Here is a 19,402-nt window from a genome sequence, read left to right as displayed (position 1 = left end):
CGAGCGACAGGGTGATGGGAAGGGATGTCTCCAGGGCTGACTCCCGGTAGGGCCTCGTTCCTGGAATTTGGGCTGTTTCACCAGAAGGGTGACCAGCTTGCTTTCCTCCCCAGGATGGGGAGTTTGCTGTCACTGGCTGCTGTCCCAGCGGAGATAGCTTTCCAGCACCAACTCCTCTCTTGGGCAAGTCCTGTCTCACACCTCAGGACCCCATAACTGCTATCGAGTTTTGCACAAAATGGGCGTCCTGATTGCTTGACTCAGGCCCCACCCCCCCCCCCCCCAGCTCGAATAAGCTCAGACTTTCCTAAAAATAATCAAATCCTGATAAGAAGGCATCCACCCTGAGGCAATTAGGCTGGGAGATGATTTTGCAGGCTCCTGGAGCAGTCTCTCCAAGGAAAATGTTTCTCCTGGGTCCTGCTGCACAGCCAAGAGTGGTGCTTACACTGGCAGCTGCATTGGAGAGGCAGAGGGACATTTTTCTTTCTGCCCCATCAAAGCTTTTGGAGAACTTGAAACTCCACCCGATACGATGGGAGATTCTGCCTGAAGTTCTCATAAGCAAGAGGGGTGAATTAATTTGTGAGTGTCAAGTGGGGCCGCGACAGCACCCTCAGCACACGCTCAGTGCCCATCTTGCTCCCCCCACCCAGCTCCTGCTGCAGACTCCCAGATAATGTGTGCCGGCCCCTGCTGCCACCCCGGCCCCCCTCTTGCTGCCCCTGCCCGAGTGATGCTGAGCCTGTAAGGGGATGTGCCGGCTCCTGGCACTGCCGGCTGCCGCCTTCTCTGCTGACCTCAGCCCGGGGGCAGGGTGAGCAGCTCCTGCCCCTTGTGTTTCCCTCAGAGCTGCCAGCTGAAGCAGCGGGCAGGGATTTAACTCCTGCAGGGCAGGGGCACAGGGATGGCACTGTGCCCTCCTGGCAAGACGTTGGAGCGCCCAATATCTGGCCCTGCAGGGGCTGTGGAGCAGAAGAGTGGCAGCAGAGAGATCCCTGCCCATGGTGTTTGATGCAGGGAAGCCATTTGCCTTTTCTGCAGGAACAGCCGCCTTGAGAGGCAGCACAGACAGCCCTTCCCTTCCTTCTAAAATGGTGAATGGCCGGACATTTGACGAGATGGAGATTACAGCACACGTGCATCCGGATTTCTGCCTCACCATGCCTGTGAGAAAGCAAGGGGCATGTTGGAAACCTCGCCAAGTCCCATTCCTCTGCTGCGGGGGAATGGAGGCAGGAGGGAAGGGGCTGCCAGTTTCTCTGCCAGTGATGGTGATGTCAAGGCACAGGACCCACTCACCCACCACGGAGTGGCTTTGGAAACATGTCCCTCCCTCCCCATGGGAGGTGTCCCTGCACTGAGAGTGTCCCAGCTGCCCAGAGCAGCCCCTTGCCCTGGGCAGCAGACAAAGAGCGGGTACACAGGCGCCCGCCCAGCTCCGGTGCCTTGGCAGGGCAGAGAAGTGAACCATTGTCCCTGCGCGCTGCCAGCCCCGGCGCCAGCCGCCGCTGAGGACACACGGGCAGAAGCTGCCTGTTGGGACACAGCAGAGCTGGCAGCGGTTGCGCCATGGCCGGGCTGGTGGGTCCAGCAGCAGCCCTGGTCCTCTTCTACCTGGCCGTGGGGCTGGAGGCCAGTCCAGAGCTCTCCGGTGAGTCGGGGCGCAGGCAGGGTGACGAGGGATGCCAGGGACCGCGCTGTTGTGGGGGGAGGGTGAAGCAAAGCCGGGTTGGTGGGGTAGGGACAAATGAGGCACAAACCAGTGCAGGCCAGGGGAAGTCTGCCAAAAAAACTAGGGGTTTTTTATCCCAGTGGCAGGGCTGAGATCTGAAAACACCCCATGCACATCCCACAGCCCTAGTGTGAGCGAGGGAGCAGCTCCCCCCTCTGCTGCTGCACTCCCTTGGACAGTTTGGAGGCAGAAATGCAAAAAAAAAAATATCTTAAGACAGTCTCCAAGCTTCCCTGAGACACCCCTGGCCATGATGCTCATGCCCTTGGTGCTGGGTGGTGTGTGGAGCTGAAGGTTTCTGGAGCACCCAGGGCTCCCCTGCAAGCTTTTGCTGCTCTGAGAAGGTGAGGGAAGAGACGGGCTGAAGCTCTACCCAGTTCCTGGCCAGAGCTGGTGGCTGCGGTCCGCAGTCAGAACCATCCATGAGTAGGGGGGCTGCAGGGTGCACTGCCACAAGACACAGCAAGGGCCACATCCTCTCCCTGGGGACAGCACCAGCGAGCCTTATAGATGTAGCCGAGGCAGAAATTTGGGATCTCTTGTACCCCAGCACTTGGGACAGTCGGGACGAGTGGAAGCAGGCTGGGGGCCTGAGGACTGCCATTCCTCTGAGGGCTTTTCTAGAAACAGCCACGCACACATTTCACTCCACTCTGCCTGGCTCAGACGGCACAAGACCCCGGCATGATGCCACCAAGCGTGGCAGGGCGGGCTGCGGCGGAGAGGATGTGATTTCATCTGGGCAGAGCTAACTGCACAACCGCACCATCAGGGACTGAGTCAGCGGCACCGGCAGACAACCGGAATCACTCACAAAATCTGCCTGCAGCTTCCTTGCTGTGGTTTCACCCCAAAAAAACAAACCCATCTTCACAATTGTTCACTGCCCCAAAATTGTGTGATGGAGAAACCTCTGTCCCTGTAGCACTGTTTGAGCCTTGGTTTTAAAATACAGACTGCTGGTGCTGCCAGCTGGCATGCCAGCAGAGGAAGGTGCCTGTTGCAAGGCAGGCTGGATTTGGGGGAACCCATTTCTTCCCCTATTCCTCCCCCATGTTCCCCACCATCCCCAGGATTTGGCTCGGTCCTCTGTGCCCAGGGCTGGCCCAGCAGAGGGGGGTTTGGGCAGCCCCACACCAACCATCCTGGGGATGAGCAGGCGGGTTTGGAGTTGGTGCCAGGCAGAAGTCAAGCCCCAGGCTGCTTTGGAGCCTGCACAAGAGCCTGGCTGCTGCCGCAGGCATGGAGTTGCTGCAGGGGCTGCAGATGAAGGAGATGGGGGGCAGCAGCCCAGGCAGGGTCCCGTGCCCCCCACATTCCCCTGCATGGGACAACTGCTGGAGAGGGACAGGGCAATGCTTGTTCTGGCCCCCTCTTTGTGGGCACTGCACCCCAAGGGGCTGATCCACCTCTGTGCCCCCAAGAAGCATCTTTGCATCTCACTGGATCTTTGACCTGGCTAAAACAACTTGTCTGCTCCCGTCCACCCTGCTCCATATCTCCTCTCCTCTCTCCTCCAGCAAGCAGAGGAGTGAGCAAGGGCTGGCTTGTCCAAGGCTGTGGCCCTCTCACTCGCTCATGACTCATCACAGGCTTGCAAGGAGAAACACCAGCAGCTGCCCTTGTCCAAGGGAAAGATTATCTTCGAGCAGGGGCAGCTCCCAGCCGTGTCTGCTGATGTCCCCCCAGGGAGGGATGCTGGCCGTGGATACCAAAGGGTTAGTGGCATCAGGGAAGGTGAAAGGGGCCCTTTGTGCAGCGGAGCCTGGCACTGGTTTACGGAGGGACAGAGGGAGATGTGCAGGGCTGGAGCTGGTGTTCCCACCTTCTTGTATTTGTTTTGGGTGAGTTTGACATGCTGGGGGACAGGGTGCATGGACCCCAGCACTGGGCTGGGGCTGGGGTGCGAGTCCTTCCAAGGACCCCACAGCTGGGGATCAGGGTTTGTGACCCACCCTGTGTCCACTTCCCAGCCTCAAAATTATGCATCTCCTTTGCTTTTGTTTTATTCAAAGGCCTGTTGCAAACTGCTCTGTCCGGGGCCCTACACATCATTTTTTGTCAGCTTTTCCTGCTTCCTCAGACTCCTCCAGCAGCCGGTGCCTGCTCAGAGCACCCCTGGCAGCTTGCAGAGCTTTTATTAAAACAGCTTCCTTGCTCACCCAGTACCCAGCACAGCTGATACCAGCCAGAGCTGATGGCTGCATGTTAAACCCTCTTAAAGGCTGGGCAGCACAGCCCCACCTTATTGTCCCTTGTAGGGAAAACAACAGGCTAAGTGATTTGGGACACAAACGAGGTAGGATTACAAGAGAGAAATACCCCACACTGGGAATTCAGGGAGAGAAGGGCCACTGCCCATTGGAAAGGCCGTGGGCTGGGAATGGCTCACACCGATGCACTGGGCTGGATATAAGATTTGCTGCAAGCCGCCTTCTCTGCCGCAGCCCTGCTCTGGTCCTGTTTGCCCCATGAGTGCCCCAGCCCAGGGTGTCTTCACTGCCACTGGCTGTCAGGACCCCAAGCACCGCCATCGCCGTGGTCCTGGTGTGTCCTCTGGCCAACGCCATCCATGCTCTCCCCTTCCAGGGTACCTGCGCAAGGTGCTGAGGAACCACACCGCCCACACCTGCGATGGCGAGCAGCTACTCATCGTCTGTCCTCACAAGACCACCATCAGCATCCTCGGCGCCTTCTATGGACGTCGTGTACCCAGCCCCAACCTCTGCCCCAGCCCTGGCAATGCTTCCCAGGAGAGCACCGAGTGCATGTCCACCACCGCCCACCTGGTAAGGGCAGGGGGTCCCAAGCGATGGTGCTGCGCACCCCTCCTTCTCCAGGTCAGCAGGCTGCCTGCATGTGCTGGGTGGCTGCAGGCAGCGCAGCCTCCCTGTTGCCCTGAGGGAGGCTGCTGCCTTCAGCAGCAGGATTCACCCCGGGGGTACTTTTCCTGGAGCATTTTTGGGAGATAAGGGTGGACAAGACCTTCTGTGGTAGGTCCCAGGGTGGGGCAGCCCTGCCAGAAGAGCCTGGCAGGAGGCACTGCTGCATCCCAAACTGGCTTTTAGAGTAATCCCACAGAATGCAGCAGGCTTAGAGAAAGCCCTGGTAACTGGCTCTGGGTCCCGGGAGAGGTGGTGCAGCAGCTTAAGGGCCAAACTTGGGAAGCAGGACAGGGGCCCACAAGGGATGCTGCGCTCAGCGCTGTGGGTGCATCCCCTGGGGTTAGCACAGAGCTCAGCTCTTCCCTAGCCAGAAGAAGCACCCATCCATGCTGCATTAATCCAAGAAGCAGATTAATGAAGCAGGTGCAAAGGAGGGTCTGTTGATTGCAGTAGCCAGCACAGGGAGAGGGGAGGAAGGCAGGGACTGGCAGAAGGGAAGGGACCTCTCCAAAGCTGATGCCTGGCTAGAGGAAGCACTCGCTGGGCTGCTCCAAAAGCCCCGCAGCCTGCTCCAAGATGTGGCTGTGCTGAATTCCTCTTTGTGTTTGGGGGAAAACCCTGTGCCCAGTGAGGACATCAACCCTCCACCGCCCCACACATGAGACGTCATGAGCAGCTGGAGGAATAGCGCAGAGAGGAGCTGGGAGGGATGTCATCCCTTGGCATCCTGCAGCTTCATCCTGGCTTCTGGCTCTCCACACCGGCATGGCTGGCCTTGGCATCCATGGCCTTGGGATGCCTTGGACCAGACCTGCTGTTGCAGCTGGCAGCAGCCCAGTCCAGGCATCATAGCAGTCACCTGAGAGGAAGCAAGGAGAACAATAACACTCATTCTGCAAAGCCTTGAGCACATGTCTTTTGCCCGCCAAACTCCTGCAGTTCTCAGCAACTTCAATCCTGGCTAAACGCTGGACCCCCATCTCCTGGGGGCCATGACCCCCTCCTCCTGCAGGGGCACCTGGGGCTGCAGCTGGCCTTGTAGTCACAGGAGCCTGGTTGCTGCCTTTTCCAGAGCCCTACTTGGCCGGGCAATGCTCCTTGGCCCCAGCTGCAAGCACTTGGTCCAGTTACTCAGCTCTACCCATGGCTGGGGGGACACTGCACCCACCTGCTTCTCCATCCTGGTCACAGGGCTCTGACAAACCCAGGGCAGTCAGCACACACAGTGGGGCCCAGCAGGAGGGTCCCTCAATGGGGACAGGGTTTCATGTGCTACTTTTCTATTCCTGTCCCAGCCCCTTGCTAGGGCTGGGGCAAAACGACAGCAAACCCAGCTGCATGCAGCTGCCTGTGGAGAAGGGGAACATGGAGCCAAAGAAGAGGAACAAGAGCTGAGGGGCCAGTTTTCTGCTTTGGGAGCCCACGAGGGTTTGCTACCTGGTCCTGCTCCAGCTGCAAATCCCCCTTCAGCATCTCACATGTCCCAGGAGCTCTGCAAGCGCTGAGCCGGATGGTGCTGGCATGGCACCAAGCCAGCATCGCAAACCACCCTGCAAACACAGGTCAGGGTCTCCAGAGCTTGTGTGTCAGGCGTACATGGAGGATACAGCCCAGCACAGATGTTTAGAGACCGAAGGGCAGGTCTGTGAGCAGGATCCATGCAGCTCAGGTTTGCAGCGAGATGGAGCCGCTCCACCTGGGGGAGTGTGATCACACGGGGCTGGGTCCCCACTGCCTGGAGGCTGCTGTTGGAGAAGAAGGGATGTCTGGAGAGCAGAGAGCAAGACTGCTACTAAGGCTCAGCTCTGTTTAGGCAAAACCTGAGGAGAGAGATTAATTGCATTTCCTCGTCAAATTTCACTTCTGGCAGCCAGTGAAGACCAAGAGGAGGCTCGGTCCTGTGCTGAGCTGGGGGTTCAGGGACAGAGGAAGGGAAGGAGAGATGGAAAGGGGCTCCTTCGTCTCAGGTGGTGGATCCCAAGGCCCGAGTCGCAGGGCAATGTCCCAGAGGGGAGGCAGTGAGGGTCTGGAACAAGCTGTGACTGCCCCTACCACCTCCAGCAGCCTCTGCTCAGGCTGTGGGTTTGCTGCTGCTGGGGCGTGCAGCACGCTCAGCATCCCAGGGGGATGCTGGGGACCCGCGGCCACAGCCCCATGGCCAGCCCAAGCCCGGGCTGCCAGCCCAAGCCCAGGAGATCCCTGCCAGAGCCACGGGCCCGGCTGGGCCACCCCACGGGTTTGGCAGCGTCGCCTTTGGGCCTCCAGGTACAGGCAGGGACAGCGGGCAGGGACAAAAGCCACCCCGGTCCCCAGCGGGGCCGCTACCCGAGCACCCCGTAGTGTGAACCCTCGTCCCCATCTTGTGGCCGCGTGTGTGCATTGCACGGAGCCGGGTCAGCGTGCACCCCTGCACGGGTGTTGCACGGGGCTGTGTCAGTGTGCACACCTTCACAGGTCTGGCATGGGGCTGCGTCAGTGTGCACCCCTGCATAGGTGTTGCACGGAGCCGTGTCAGCAGGGACGCCACGAGTGTTGTGTGGAACCGTGCCAGTGTGCACCCCTGCACGGGTGTTGCATGGGGTCATGTCAGTGTGCACCCCTGCACGGGTGTCACATGGGGTCATGTCAGTGTGCACCCCTGCACGGGTGTCGCATGGGGTCATGTCAGTGTGCACACCTGCATGGGTGTTGCACAGGACCATGTCAGTGTGGACACCGTGAGTGTTGCACAGATCCGTGTCAGTGTGCACACCTGCACAGGTCTCGCACAGGTGTTGCACGGGGCTGTGTCAATGTGGACGCCACGAGTGTTGCACGGAACCGTGTCTGTGCACGCCTACATGGGTGTTGCATGTGGCTGTGTTAGCGTGCACACCTGCACAGATGTTGCACACACGTGGCGTGGTGCGGTGCTGGCAGACCTGTGGTGACACACAGCTCTGTGTGGGTGCAGGGGAGGAACCGATTCCACAACCAACACATGAAGCAGGGGGAATGCGGCAGGGCAGGCGGGCGGCATGAGTAGCCCTAGGACACCTCTGCAGGGTGAGAGGACATTTCCCTGAGCCTGGTGATGGCACCGAGGGAGAATAGGTGAGAACAGCCTCGGGACTTCTCACCCGTCTTCATGTCTGTCCCACTTTGCTCTCCAGAAGCTGCTGGCTGAGTGCCAGGACCAGCAGTGGTGCCAGTTCTCAGTGCACAGCCAAGTCTTTGGGCCGGACCCGTGCCCTGGGACACACAAGTACCTCATTGCTTCCTACAAGTGCCGGCCAGGTGAGGTGGAGCGGGGGTCTGGGCAATGCTGTGTGGGCTCTTCCCCAGCCTCAGCTGCGCAGAAAGGGGCAGAGAGGGGAGTGGAGCTGCTCCTGTATGTCACAGCCCTCCTCCAGCCCTGCCCTTGGCAGCTCTCAGACCCTTGGCTGGGCTAAGGGAGGAGGGGGCTGCAGGTGATTTGGGATGTTGTTGGGATGCTCTGTGGTGTCACCTCCCAGGGAACCATCGGGTCAAGACCGTGTGTGAGAACGACAAGCTGAGGCTGCAGTGCCGACCAAAATCCATCCTGGCCATTTATTCTGCAAATTACGGACGATTTCTGCGGGGCAAACCAGAGTGTGATGCCCTGAACACTGGGGGACCCCATATAGGTATGCCAGAACAGTTCAAGGCAAAAATGGGGCCAGCAGCCATGCAGAGAGCATGGCACAGATATGCCATTGGGCTGTACCTGTGTTCTTTGGCCCCAGCTGGCTGGTGCCCAGCAGACAGGGGCAGGCAGGTCTGCCCGCAGGTCCATGCCCCGTGTCTTTGCAGAGTGCTTGGCTCCAGACGCCCTGCGGAGGGTCTCCAAAAAGTGCCACCGCAAGGGGAACTGCACCGTGGCTGCTGACCGGGCCACCTTCGGGGACCCGTGCCTCCCTGGCACAAAGAAACAGCTGCGAGTCTCCTACACCTGTGGTGAGAGCCACCCACAGGGCTGGGGGCATGGGGCTGAGCCCCTGCTGTGCCCACCCTGTGCCATGCAGGCAGGGGTGTGGGACTCCCTGGGGAGTCAGGGGGCTGCTGGGGATGAGCAGGTTGGTGATGTTTGGTGTGTGCTCTCCTTGCAGTGCCCAAGCAACTGCTGGAGGAGGTGGGCCCCGACACCTCAGATCCTTTCCTGCTCTCGGACTACATGCATGGTAATGTGGGGGGGAAGGCTACGCCAAAAACGGTGCAGCATTGTGTCCACGCCTGGGTGAACCACCCCTTCTATGGCCTGTTTCTATCCATGGTACCCACCACTGGCACAAGCCCTGCAGCTCCATCTCAGCACCGCTGAAGCCACACATCAGTGGTCGGTGCTCATGTCTGAGGGGCTGGAGAGATGGGGTCTGCTGGGAGAAGTGGAGAGGAGGACCCGCAGGGGAGGATCCCCACGGGCAGAGGAACGCTTGTGCAGGAAGGAAGGAGTGTGGCATGGGGAAGGAAACAGGCAGCGTCAGGCAGCCAGGCAGCAGGGTGCTGGGGAGCACCTCATGTCTCAGCCCACATCCCCTTGTTCACTGCAGGTGGCTGGTACAAAGGGCCCAGGTTCTCCAGGCTCCGGGAAGACCGGATGATTTTTACTAGCTCCCTGGCAGCTTTTGCCCATCTCTGGGGTATGTGCCCTCCCTGGCTCTCACGTAGCACCCAGGGGATCAGGACAGGCTTGGGAGGGTGGCTCAGGTCCCATGAAGGTCCCTACTCAGCCCAGGGCTCAGGTCAGAGGCAGCCAGACCACAGAACCCTCCAGCAGTGTCGTCATGCATGTGAGACAGGAGGGCACCAAGCGCCCAAGCTGGGTTTGGGGGGTGCCACGTACGGCGGGAGCTCTGAGGCTGAATGAGCCCCGAGGTCCCGCAGCATCAGTGGTCATAGTGCTGCTGCCGTTCTGCCCACAGATCTTCCTTCTCCAATGAGCCGAATTACCTGCTGGGTCTCCTTCCTTTCTCCCCTGTCTGCAGTGGCACTGACAGAGAGCACCTCTCTGTGGGCAAAAATTTCCCTTGCCAGGGGAAATTACTCATTTAAATCCCTGGCAAGATGATCCCTCCCCCTGCACTGCCAATCCGGCATCCCAGTGGGGGTTTCCTATGGGGAAAGGGGCATCTTGGGACACTGGTGGGTGCTGATGAGGCTCTGGGTGATGCTTCCACGATCACTGGGGCAGCATCTGTCCTGCCCCTGCAGCCTGAGTGCTGAGGGTATCCCTTCTCCCCTCCTCTTCCTCCCATGTGCCCAGCAGAAGGGGGTTTCCAGGCACTGGTACTCTGCAGGCTGTGGAGGTGGTTTGTACCCTGTACTCTTTGCTCCCCCAGGTGTCCCAGAGAAAGTTGGCCTCTACTTTCTTTGTGGGGTCTCAGGAGGCCTCATGCTCCTGCTGTGCATCATCAGCCCCAAAACGACCTTCCTCCAGGAGGTGGGAGAGGCTCTCAAAGACCCGGAGCTGGGGAGCAGCTCAGAGCTGAGCAGGACCAAGCTGCGAGATGAGCAGGACGAAGACCTTCCTGATGACAGCTCCTCGGACTCCTCCTTCCGCCGCCTCACCCGCACCTACCGGGCCACTGACAGCATCTTCAGTCCTGAGCTGACAGCAGCCATGGAGGGAGCGGTGGAGAACCAGGGCCGTGGCGGGGAGGAGATCTGGATGCCCAAGGAATCAAGTCCATATGCCATCCACAAGATCAAATCAGCCACCAAATAAGAAGTGGAAGAAAATGGCTGGAGAGCAGCAGGGGGCAGAGGCTAAGTGGGATCTGACATCAGAGAGACACGAGAGTTTGGGCTCCTTGGGGTGAGTTGGCACCCTGAGTGGCAGCAGGGCCACAGCAGCCCCAGTGTGGCCATCAAACCACTGCTCCACCAGCCTGGAAACCTCTAACCTGGGGGTACGATGCGGTCCCTGGGTGTGATGAGGGGCTGCAGGATGGCTTGTGGGGCCACTGGCTCCTTTGCTGCAAACATGCCGCTAACCCTAAGCTAACCTCCCCATTCTTGGCTCACATTGGCTGGCTCTAGTGCTTAACCCTGCTCAGCCATGCTGAGCCCACCCTGAGCCTTTCTAGGCTGTTTGCTCCTGTTTCTTCTTGGGTGTTGGCTTCCACCCCTGGTACTGCAAACACCCCCCAGCACTCGGGCAGCATGCTGGTGGCAGAGATACAGAAATGGCCAGGACGCAGGGAGAATGCAGGCGGAGTGGGTGGGAGAGCACCGCGAGCATCACCCAGCACAGCCCTACCACGCCACTTGCCTTGCAGCTCTGGTATCCCCAGGGGAGCTGCACCCCAGGGCTGGGGCAGCCAGCAGCTTGGCACCGTGCTGGCCCTCACCTCCCTGCCAGTATTTGGGAGCTCTCTCACCCTGCGTTGCTCTCTGCTTTCCTTCATGCTTCCCCCGCTGGCAGGAGAGCCCCATGGTTAACTTGCTGGAGCTTTTTCCAGTAAATAAATGCAACAGCTCGTAGACACAATGTCCCTCCCTGACCTCTGCCATTAACAGTGAAAAAGGAAGAAAAAGGAAGCAGCAAAGCTCAGCCCTCCCTGTGTAGATCAGCTCCTTGCCTCCCGCGGGTGTTTCTGGCACTGGGCCATGGGGAGCAACAAGTTGAGCCTGTTTTAGCATGGGAAAGGATAAGGGTTTAGCCTGGGGAAGGGAAAGCAAGGAAAGCAGTCCATGTGGATCCCATGAACAACGCCTCCCTGCCCTTGCTCCTTCTCTTGAGCCTGAGGCTCTCTGTCTGGTAAGCAATCCTGCAGCAAATGTCCCCAGATGCCATGCAGAGGGGCTTCTCTGCAGCCCCACAGTGCCAGGGAGCCAGGCTGGGTCTGGGGGCTGCTCCAGTGCCAAAAGGCAGCGCAGGCTCTGTAGTGCTGTGGGAAGGGGCTGGATGGAAGTAGAAACCGAGTTCTTCTCATGATAGTGATACTCCAGCCATCCATGCTCTTGAGCTAGCATGTAGCAGGGTCTATTTTTCCATCTGCCACCAACACACATGAAGTGCCTGGGCTGGGTTACAGCAAGAGAGGGCTGTGGGGGACGTCAGTGCACCCCTTAACCCACCTGCTGGCATTGGTGGTCTGCTGGGGGCCAGGGAGGCACCAGCCCCATCTCTGCGGCCCGAGTGGTGCTGTGCTCGGCAGTGGATGCTCTCCTGGTGCGGAGCCGAGTGCTATGGCAATGCAGCAGCCTTGTGCTCCTGCTCCAATGAGGCGAGGCAAGGACTGGCATCCTGCCTGATCTGGGGGTTTGCTGAGGGGTGCCAGAGCCCAAGGAGAGTTTGGGGGGCTCTCACTTCAAACCAACGCTCAGCATCCTTAGATGACAGGCAGGACTGAGACCGCAGACTTGTCTCCATGCTTGGACAGCTGGCAGAGCTTCTGCTGCAGACCCGCAGCATTCACCTTGCAGGATCCACTTCTCACTCCCCCCATCTTTCCTCCAGTACCCCTCGATGGCCAGGTGGGATTTCAGCATGTGTGCTGCAAGCCTCAGCCCCTGCAGTGGGGCCAGGCTTCCCAAGAGCCTCCCAAGGAGCACCAGCACAGCAGCGCCCGCCGTGGGGACTGGAAAAGCCGGCTTCCCCCTGCCAAGCCTGGGCAGGACAGGCAGATGCAGACCTGTCCCAAAGCAGGCAGCTCGCCCAAGCCCCCACAGAGCCTTAGGCAGACTTGGATGGGGGTTTTTGGCTAAGGATCTTATCCCACAGGCCGATGCACCATGTTTCCATCAGCAGTGGGATGTGTCCCATCTCTGCCTGGCAAGTATGCACCCAGCTCGTATTTTTGGCTGGAGTGTGCACTGCCCCAACATGCACAAGGAGAGGCAGACACCTGGATTCCACAAAGATCCCAGACTGATGGCAAGCAAACCTCAGGGAGCTCACAGGCCAGGGACGGCAGCAGCGACACTGGGGAGCTGGGGCTGGAGAGAACAAGTGGCTGAGGAGGAAACAAGATGGGCTGGAGCTGCAGCAGCCCTGACCGGTTCTGGGGACTGAAGGTACCCAAGATCTGTGGGACCCAGGTTTAAACCCCCACAGGTCCTGCAAGCACCCCTCAGCTATGCCACACCCCAAAGCTGCTCCTGGCTGTGAATGCCCCCAGGTTTTTCTGCTAGAGACATGGCAGGGCTGCCTGTATGCGGCACGAGCTGCCCTCCCTGTCAGCAAGGAGAAAGGATTGATCCTGCCCGCATGGCCCCTGGACAGCAGGTTTGAGTCCCCTTGAATGCCAGCACTGGGATGTTTCCCTAGCAAGGGGTTCATCAGCTCCACTGGGAACAGTGGCATGTGGGTGTGGGATTATCCCAAAGGATTCTCTTGGGTTAAGTTTAGGAGTCTGGAAGGTTTTGCTGGGAATCAGCTGGCTAGGGGAAGCTCTCCTCTGCTGCAGCGCTGAGCTCTGCTGAGCTTACCTTGACTGGGGGGGTTTTCCCTTAAGACTGAAGCTTGGTGCAGTGCTAAAAGCCCCCAGGAGCTGGAGAGGGGAAGGGACCTCTGCAGGAATGAATGGAGGAATGAACAGGAATGAACTGGAGGCTGCTGGTGCCATCCCTGCCTGGATGGGTGTGACGGATGCACTTGACCCCTTAACCAAACTCACAGTAGTTTCGTTCAGGCTCCAAAGGAAGTAAAGGCCTAAGCTGTAACCAAGCCAAGAACTTCTCTAGTTCTAATCTGTTCTCTGAAAACCCACAAAGGAGCAGAGTGACACAGTGAGCATTGATGCATATGAGCTTGGAACACCAATCATGCCATAACACATGAAGAGTGGGTGGCTTTTCCAAGACTCATTTATCAAGGAACAAAGGATGTTGTGGGTACAAGGAGTCTCATGCATACCTTTCCCGCTGCATGTAATTTGACTATAAGCCAACTACTTTATTCCATAAATTTGACAGCCTGAGTGAGCCTTTTTTGAGCTCTCCTTGCTAAACAGCCTGGCTGTGTGGCAGTGATTTCCTCTTGAGCTGGGATGGCCTCAAGATTGCTCCCTGAGGTAGAGAGACCTCTCACCCATGGCAGATCTTTGGTAAGCAACCGATATCACGCATAACCCTGTAGTACAGTAACTCTGACTTGTGCCTCGGTAACTTTGATTTTTGTCTTGGCAACTTTGACTCTGCCTCAGTAGTTTTGAATCGCTGTTCAACTGATTGTGCAGTACAGTAACAGACTGAACCTTGCCATCGCACTTTGTTAAATTGCACCTTTATGGCATCACGCTAAGGCCATTTTTGCTGATACCTTTGACAGTGGCTAAATCACCCATTCGTAACACCGGGTCACAGGAGCTGCATGGCCAGCCCGGGGTACACCCTGGCGCCCCCAAACCAGAGACCCCCACCAACCCGGTGGGAAAGAGCAACCCCAGTGCCCGAGGAGGGGGACAAAGGGGGTGGCGCACAGCCCTGGCTGCAGGCAGAGGAAGCAGGCAGGAGGTCGGGGCCAGAGCCCCAGGCCCAGAGGCCCGCGAAGGTCACTCCATTTCCCCCCCACGAAGGGCGGCAGAGCTGGGGCTGCTCCCCTGGAGCTCCAAGTCCCACCAGGGCATGGTAGGGGGTGGTGAAAGACCGGCCACTCCTCCGCCTGCTCTAACCCTGCCCCGCTTGCCGCCATGACACCCCCTCAGCGGCTCCCGCGAGCCGGATTTAAACGGCAAACCGTCCCACCAATCACCGCCCGGCTGGCCCAGCCTGGCCCGCCCCCGCCGCCGGCCCGCCCCCGCCCCCGGCCCGTTCTTCCATTGGTCGCCGGGGCTGATTTTTAAACTCTGCCGCCCCGCCCCTTAGCAACCGCATCCCTGCCCGGCCGCTGATTAGCCGCCGCCTGGCGCCGCCCCGCGCTCTGATTGGTCAACGCTCGGCCAGTGCTGGCCGGCCGCTACCGAACTGCTACTTTCAAAAGCGCCGGGGCCGGCGGCGGGGTGGCGGCGCAGGTGAGTGGGGTCTGCGGGCTGCCCTGGCTTCCCAGGGGATCCTCGGGGGGTGAGGGGGGCCTCCACTTGGGGGGGGGATGGCTCTTGAGAGGGGGCTCCCTGGAGGCTTAGCCTCTCACTTCCCCGAGGGTGTTGACCCCTCGTTCCTGCCACAGGTCCGGTATTCCCCACTCCCCCGCCATAGGTCCCTTCCCCTGTGCCCCGGGGAGGGGTAGAGGCCCCCGTCCTGGGTCTTCGGCTCCCCTGGGGCGTGGACGTATCCCTGAGCGCCCTTCCCCGCTCCCCCCACCCCGGTGCCAGTAGGTAAGGGACTGGGAGCATTTACATCCTTCTCCGGGGTGCAGGGGGCTGGAACTCTCCCCCCGCTCCCTTCTCTGCTCCCAGCAGGATGCTTTTGGTGGTGGTCGTGGAGCTCTACACCTCCTCCATTCCCTGGGAGGAGCACGCCAGCCCTTCCCGCATCCCTACCCAGACCTGCACCCTCCCTGGGGTTGCCTCAGGGCACCATCTGCCTGCCATGCTCAGGGAGGGGGTTGGGGTCTGTCCCTGCTTGCACTACCTCCCCAGGAGGGACAAGTGCCTCGTGGTTCTGCCCCTAGCTCTTGAAGGTGTCCCTGGGGACAGGCAGCTGCCTGCATCAAGCCCTGCTTTGCTCCCAGCTTGCTTGTAAAGGCTGAGGGAGAGGATGCCGTTGCCACGCAACGCCAAGATGCTGAGCACCAAACAGCCTCGAGCAGGAAAGGTGGGCCCTGCTACAGAGAATGCCAACCCTGAGAAGGTGAGTCCTGAGCTGGGCAAGGGGTTGTGGGGAGCTCCTGTGGGACAGCTAGCCCCCCATCTTCTAACAGTCTCTGTTGCAGGAGGAGAGCTCTCAGACCAAGAGGTCTCCATCCTCACCCCAGGGTGGGCCCAAGAAGAGGTCAGCATTCGGGGACATCACCAATGTGAGTGCTTCCTGGGGGGCATGGGGGCTTTGGTGTGCCCCTTGTGAGCCCAGTGGGGCTGGGTATCCCCTCCAGCATGCAGAGTGGGGGGTGTCCCGTGCCCCATCAGCAGGAGGAGGGGTGACCTCGCTTCCCTCTGTACACCCATCTGTATACCCCTATTCTGGCTCAAGCAGGCTCACAAGAACCAGGTGGTGGCAGGGAAGAAGGAAGCCGTGAAAGTGGCACCACACAAGGCACAGAGGGCCCATGTTGCCCTGGGAGTGGCCAAGAACAATGAGATCAACCTGAAAAAGTGAGTAGCCAGGGGAGATGGGGACAGGGACTCAGGTAGGAATGATGCTGCAGGGCCAGCACCAGCAAACTTGCCCTATGGGGAAGAACAAGCAGTGATGGGGGCTTTATTTGGGCGATGGAGACCATGAGCCAGATGGGGAGGGCCGTCAGTAGATAAAACAGCCTGAAGTTGCATCAGGGGAGGTTTAGATTGGCTATTAGGAAAAATTTCTTTACTAAAATAGTTCCCAAGCATTGGAACAGGCTGTCCAGGGAAGTGATTGAGTCGCCATTCCTGGTGCTATTTAAAGGATGTGTAGATGTGGCACTTAAGGATACTGGTTTAGTGGTGGACTTGGCAGTCTTAGGTTTACAGTTGGACTCAATGATCTTAAAGGCCTTTTCCAACCTAAATGATTCTAAGAGTCTCTATGGGGATATTTTGGGGTGGCTTATCCACTTCCTAAAGCAGCAAGGGGCTCTGAAGAACATGTTTCAGCCAGGAGATGTGGCTTCCTCCCAGCAATAACTTACGCTTTTGTCCTGTCCAGGTCAATGAAGAAAACTTCCCCGACAGAGGCTCCTGCAGAGCCCAAGAAGGATCCTGTGCCAGAGGAGCCAGTGCCTGCGCAGGTACTGAAGCCCTCCGGGGAGGGTGCAGGGACCCTGTGCTGCAGCCTGGCCCCCAGTCTCATTCTATCAGTGCTGGTCTATGGCTGCCTCTGGTGATACTGGGGCACCAGGCACTGCTTTGGACTTCAGAGGTACTCAGGCCAGCGTGATGGGAAGCTGGGAAAGGGGGTAAACCCACACACACACCCCCCTTCTTCCTTCAAAACACCTCCCACGGGAAAGAGTGGGGTAGGGGCTGCAGGGTGATAGGGGCAGATGGGGAAGGGAGTGCAGAGGTGCAGCAGCCTTGTCCTGTAGGGTGACCAGCACCCACAGAACTCAGACCCTCCCCTTTACTGCTGCCTCCTTCATCCCACCAGGTACCAGCAGTGGAGGACATAGACAAGGAGCAGCTGGGTGACCCCTATGCCAATGCAGAATATGCCAAGGAAATCTTTGAATACATGCGGGGAAGAGAGGTGGGTGATGCTTGCCCAGAGGCTAGCAGCCCTGTCTGGGGAAGGGGTGACCACTCAGGCAGGGCCACCCGCTGCCCAGAGGCTCTGAGCACGTGGTGGGGACCTGCATGGGGTGGGAGAGGGGTCCTTTGGGATGGTGGTGTCTGGCAAGTCCCTGACATCTGGTACCTCGGCAGGAGAAATTCATGCTTCCTGACTACATGGAGAAGCAGACAGACATCAGCAGGGACATGCGTGCTATCCTGGTGGACTGGATGGTGGAGGTGCAGGTATGTGGGTGTGGGAAGGGGGCATGGCCTTCTGCAGAGCTGCCCCCACCCCGCCTTTGGCATGTGGGACCTCAGTATGACAGCAGAGGCTCCTGCAAGTGTCCCTGGTGCGGAGCTGACCTTCCCCCTCTCCAGGCTGGGGGTGAGCCTGCATCCCTCCCTCTGAGCCTGGCTCCATGGGCACCTCTGGCCCCTGTGAGGGAACCTGGAGGGGCCAGGTGGGCCGAGCTTCTGCCTGACACCCCCTCCTGCCCCCCCTGCCCACACCCTTACAGGAGAATTTTGAGCTGAACCATGAGACGCTGTACCTGGCTGTGAAGCTGGTGGACCACTACCTGGTGGAGGTGGTGAGCATGAGGGACAAGCTGCAGCTCATCGGCTCCACTGCCATCCTCATTGCCTCCAAATTTGAGGTGACTCCTTGTGTGCTCTCTTGGGGTGCTGGGGCGGAGGGGGTTGTGCCTCTGGTCCCCATGGGTTACTGGAGAAGGCCGGGTCCCTGCAGTGCTAGGCCAGTGCCCTGAGAGCTGCTGGGGTGGCATGTCTGTCCCTGTTACCCCGTCCCATCCCAAGGGTTGTGAATGCAATCCCAGTGGGCTGGATCCTGTCTCCCGGTGTCACTGAAGACCCAGCTCCTCTCTGTTCTGCAGAGGCCACTGGGACACCTGAGTTCACCTCATGCAAGCAAGGCTTGGAGTTAGAGCCAAGGGCTGGGGCAGTAGACAACACACAAAGCCCCACTGGATGTTGTAACAGTCCTTCCAGGGTCTGGCAGGGCATGTGCCCTTACAGGGCCTGCAGACTGGTAGGATTTCCTGAGTGTTGCCAGGATGAGCCCCCATTAGAGTGCTGAGCAGTTGTGCCCCAGCAGGAGCGGTGCCCACCGTGTGTGGATGATTTCCTCTACATCTGCGATGACGCTTACAAGCGGGAAGAGCTCATTGCTATGGAGATGAGCATCCTCAGCACCCTCAAGTTTGACATCAACATCCCCATCCCCTACCGGTTCCTGCGACGCTTTGCCAAGGTGGGTGCAGCTGGAGGGCAGGCTGGTGTGAAGGTGCTTTCAGGCTCCCCCTGTGTTAGCTCCCTGGGGTGACGATGAGCATCCCCCTGGGCTCCCAGCTGGCAGCAAGGAGGGTTTGGCCAGGCCTCCCCAACAGGCTTGAGGGGTGAGGCTGGTCTGTGGCAGGCTGGTGGTGTGGGATCTGTGTCCTGTGCCCCAGGGGCAGCACTCTAGATCCCAAAAAGGTTGGCAGGGGCAGGGGGAAGCATTACTCAAACGGCTGAGCCTTTGCCTGCATGCCTGGCTGTAGTGTGCCCGTGCCACCATGGAGACGCTGACACTGGCCCGCTTCCTCTGCGAGATGACCCTGCAGGAGTATGACTACGCCCGGGAGAGCCCCTCAAAACTGGCTGCCAGCTGCCTGCTGCTTGCACTCACCATGAAGAACCTTGGGGGCTGGGTAAGTGCCTGTCCAACCTGCTGTCCCCACCAGGGCACCTTGGGAGGCACTATGGAGGTGCAGGAGTTGGATGGACTGGTGTGTGGGGATGATGCTCTCGGGCTATGCTCAGATTTGGGGGGTTGGAGAGGGAAGATGATGGCTGTACCATCACTGAGAGGACCCAGCTCAGCCCCGCTATCCCTTTGCAGACCCCCACACTGGAGTACTACAGTGGGTACTGCTCCCAGGACCTGCATCCACTAGTGAAAAGGCTGAATTTCCTACTCACATACCAACCCCACGACAAGCTGAAGGCTGTGCGTACCAAGTACTCTCACAGGTAAGCATCATGAGGCTCTGCCTCATGCCTGCCCTGTCCACAGAGGGTAGTACCACCAGCAGGCACCCTTGGGTGCTGCAAAGAGCTGGAGTGGGGGAGGCCTGTCAGGTGGTTGTCAGGGCTGTGGCTGAGCTCTAAGCCAACATCATTCCTTCCAGGGTCTTCTTTGAGGTTGCCAAAGTCACCCCCATGGATATGCTCAAGCTGGAGGAGATACTGAAGAGCTGCTAGCCCTGTATCTGTAAATAGACTGTAAATAGTTGGTGCTCTCTGGCAGGGGAGTACCATGTACATAAATAATAGCAATTTTAACTGAAGAAGAGGGAGGGGGGGAAAAAAAGAAGTCATGTAGAGCTGTTAATAAAATGTGTTTGTCTTAAGTGCTGGTACTGCCTGCTGGGACAGGGTTAGGGGATGGTGGTGGAGATTATGTTGAGCCCCTGAGCTGTGGTTCCCCT

The 19,402-nt window shown here is 59.0% G+C and overlaps 2 protein-coding genes across 8 annotated transcripts; both read left to right on the top strand.

The window, feature by feature from the left end:
- Positions 1-1,366: 1,366 nt before the first annotated feature.
- On the top strand, positions 1,367-13,819 carry LOC141949095 (protein eva-1 homolog C-like). 4 transcript variants are annotated; one of them, XM_074882314.1, is made up of 8 exons: positions 1,367-1,654; positions 4,325-4,524; positions 7,773-7,896; positions 8,115-8,267; positions 8,434-8,574; positions 8,730-8,801; positions 9,171-9,260; positions 9,960-13,819. In XM_074882314.1, exons 1-8 carry the CDS (start codon positions 1,573-1,575, stop codon positions 10,343-10,345), a joined length of 1,248 nt encoding a protein of 415 aa, XP_074738415.1. In that variant the 5' UTR covers positions 1,367-1,572; the 3' UTR covers positions 10,346-13,819. The 4 variants fall into 4 exon arrangements, with proteins under 4 accessions (XP_074738415.1, XP_074738417.1, XP_074738414.1 ...); XM_074882313.1 differs by having other exon boundaries at positions 1,373-1,654; positions 8,434-8,577; XM_074882316.1 differs by lacking the exon at positions 9,171-9,260 and having other exon boundaries at positions 1,372-1,654.
- Positions 13,820-14,418: 599 nt separating this feature from the next.
- Positions 14,419-19,320, top strand: CCNB3 (cyclin B3). Of its 4 annotated transcripts, none has more exons than XM_074882434.1 (12): positions 14,419-14,576; positions 15,236-15,354; positions 15,425-15,520; positions 15,697-15,815; positions 16,348-16,429; positions 16,789-16,887; positions 17,064-17,156; positions 17,432-17,569; positions 18,028-18,183; positions 18,473-18,622; positions 18,814-18,944; positions 19,103-19,320. In XM_074882434.1, exons 2-12 carry the CDS (start codon positions 15,262-15,264, stop codon positions 19,173-19,175), a joined length of 1,230 nt encoding a protein of 409 aa, XP_074738535.1. In that variant the 5' UTR covers positions 14,419-14,576; positions 15,236-15,261; the 3' UTR covers positions 19,176-19,320. The 4 variants fall into 4 exon arrangements, with proteins under 4 accessions (XP_074738535.1, XP_074738537.1, XP_074738536.1 ...); XM_074882436.1 differs by having other exon boundaries at positions 14,421-14,576; positions 15,437-15,520; XM_074882435.1 differs by having other exon boundaries at positions 14,554-14,576; positions 15,176-15,354; positions 15,437-15,520.
- The last annotated feature ends 82 nt before the right edge of the window (positions 19,321-19,402 follow it).

The sequence above is a fragment of the Strix uralensis genome, chromosome 13 (genome assembly GCF_047716275.1).
Source record: "Strix uralensis isolate ZFMK-TIS-50842 chromosome 13, bStrUra1, whole genome shotgun sequence".
NCBI classification, from domain to species: Eukaryota; Metazoa; Chordata; class Aves; order Strigiformes; family Strigidae; genus Strix; species Strix uralensis.
Note: the sequence above shows the minus strand (reverse complement) of the source record. Positions and strands in the feature narration are given on the sequence as shown.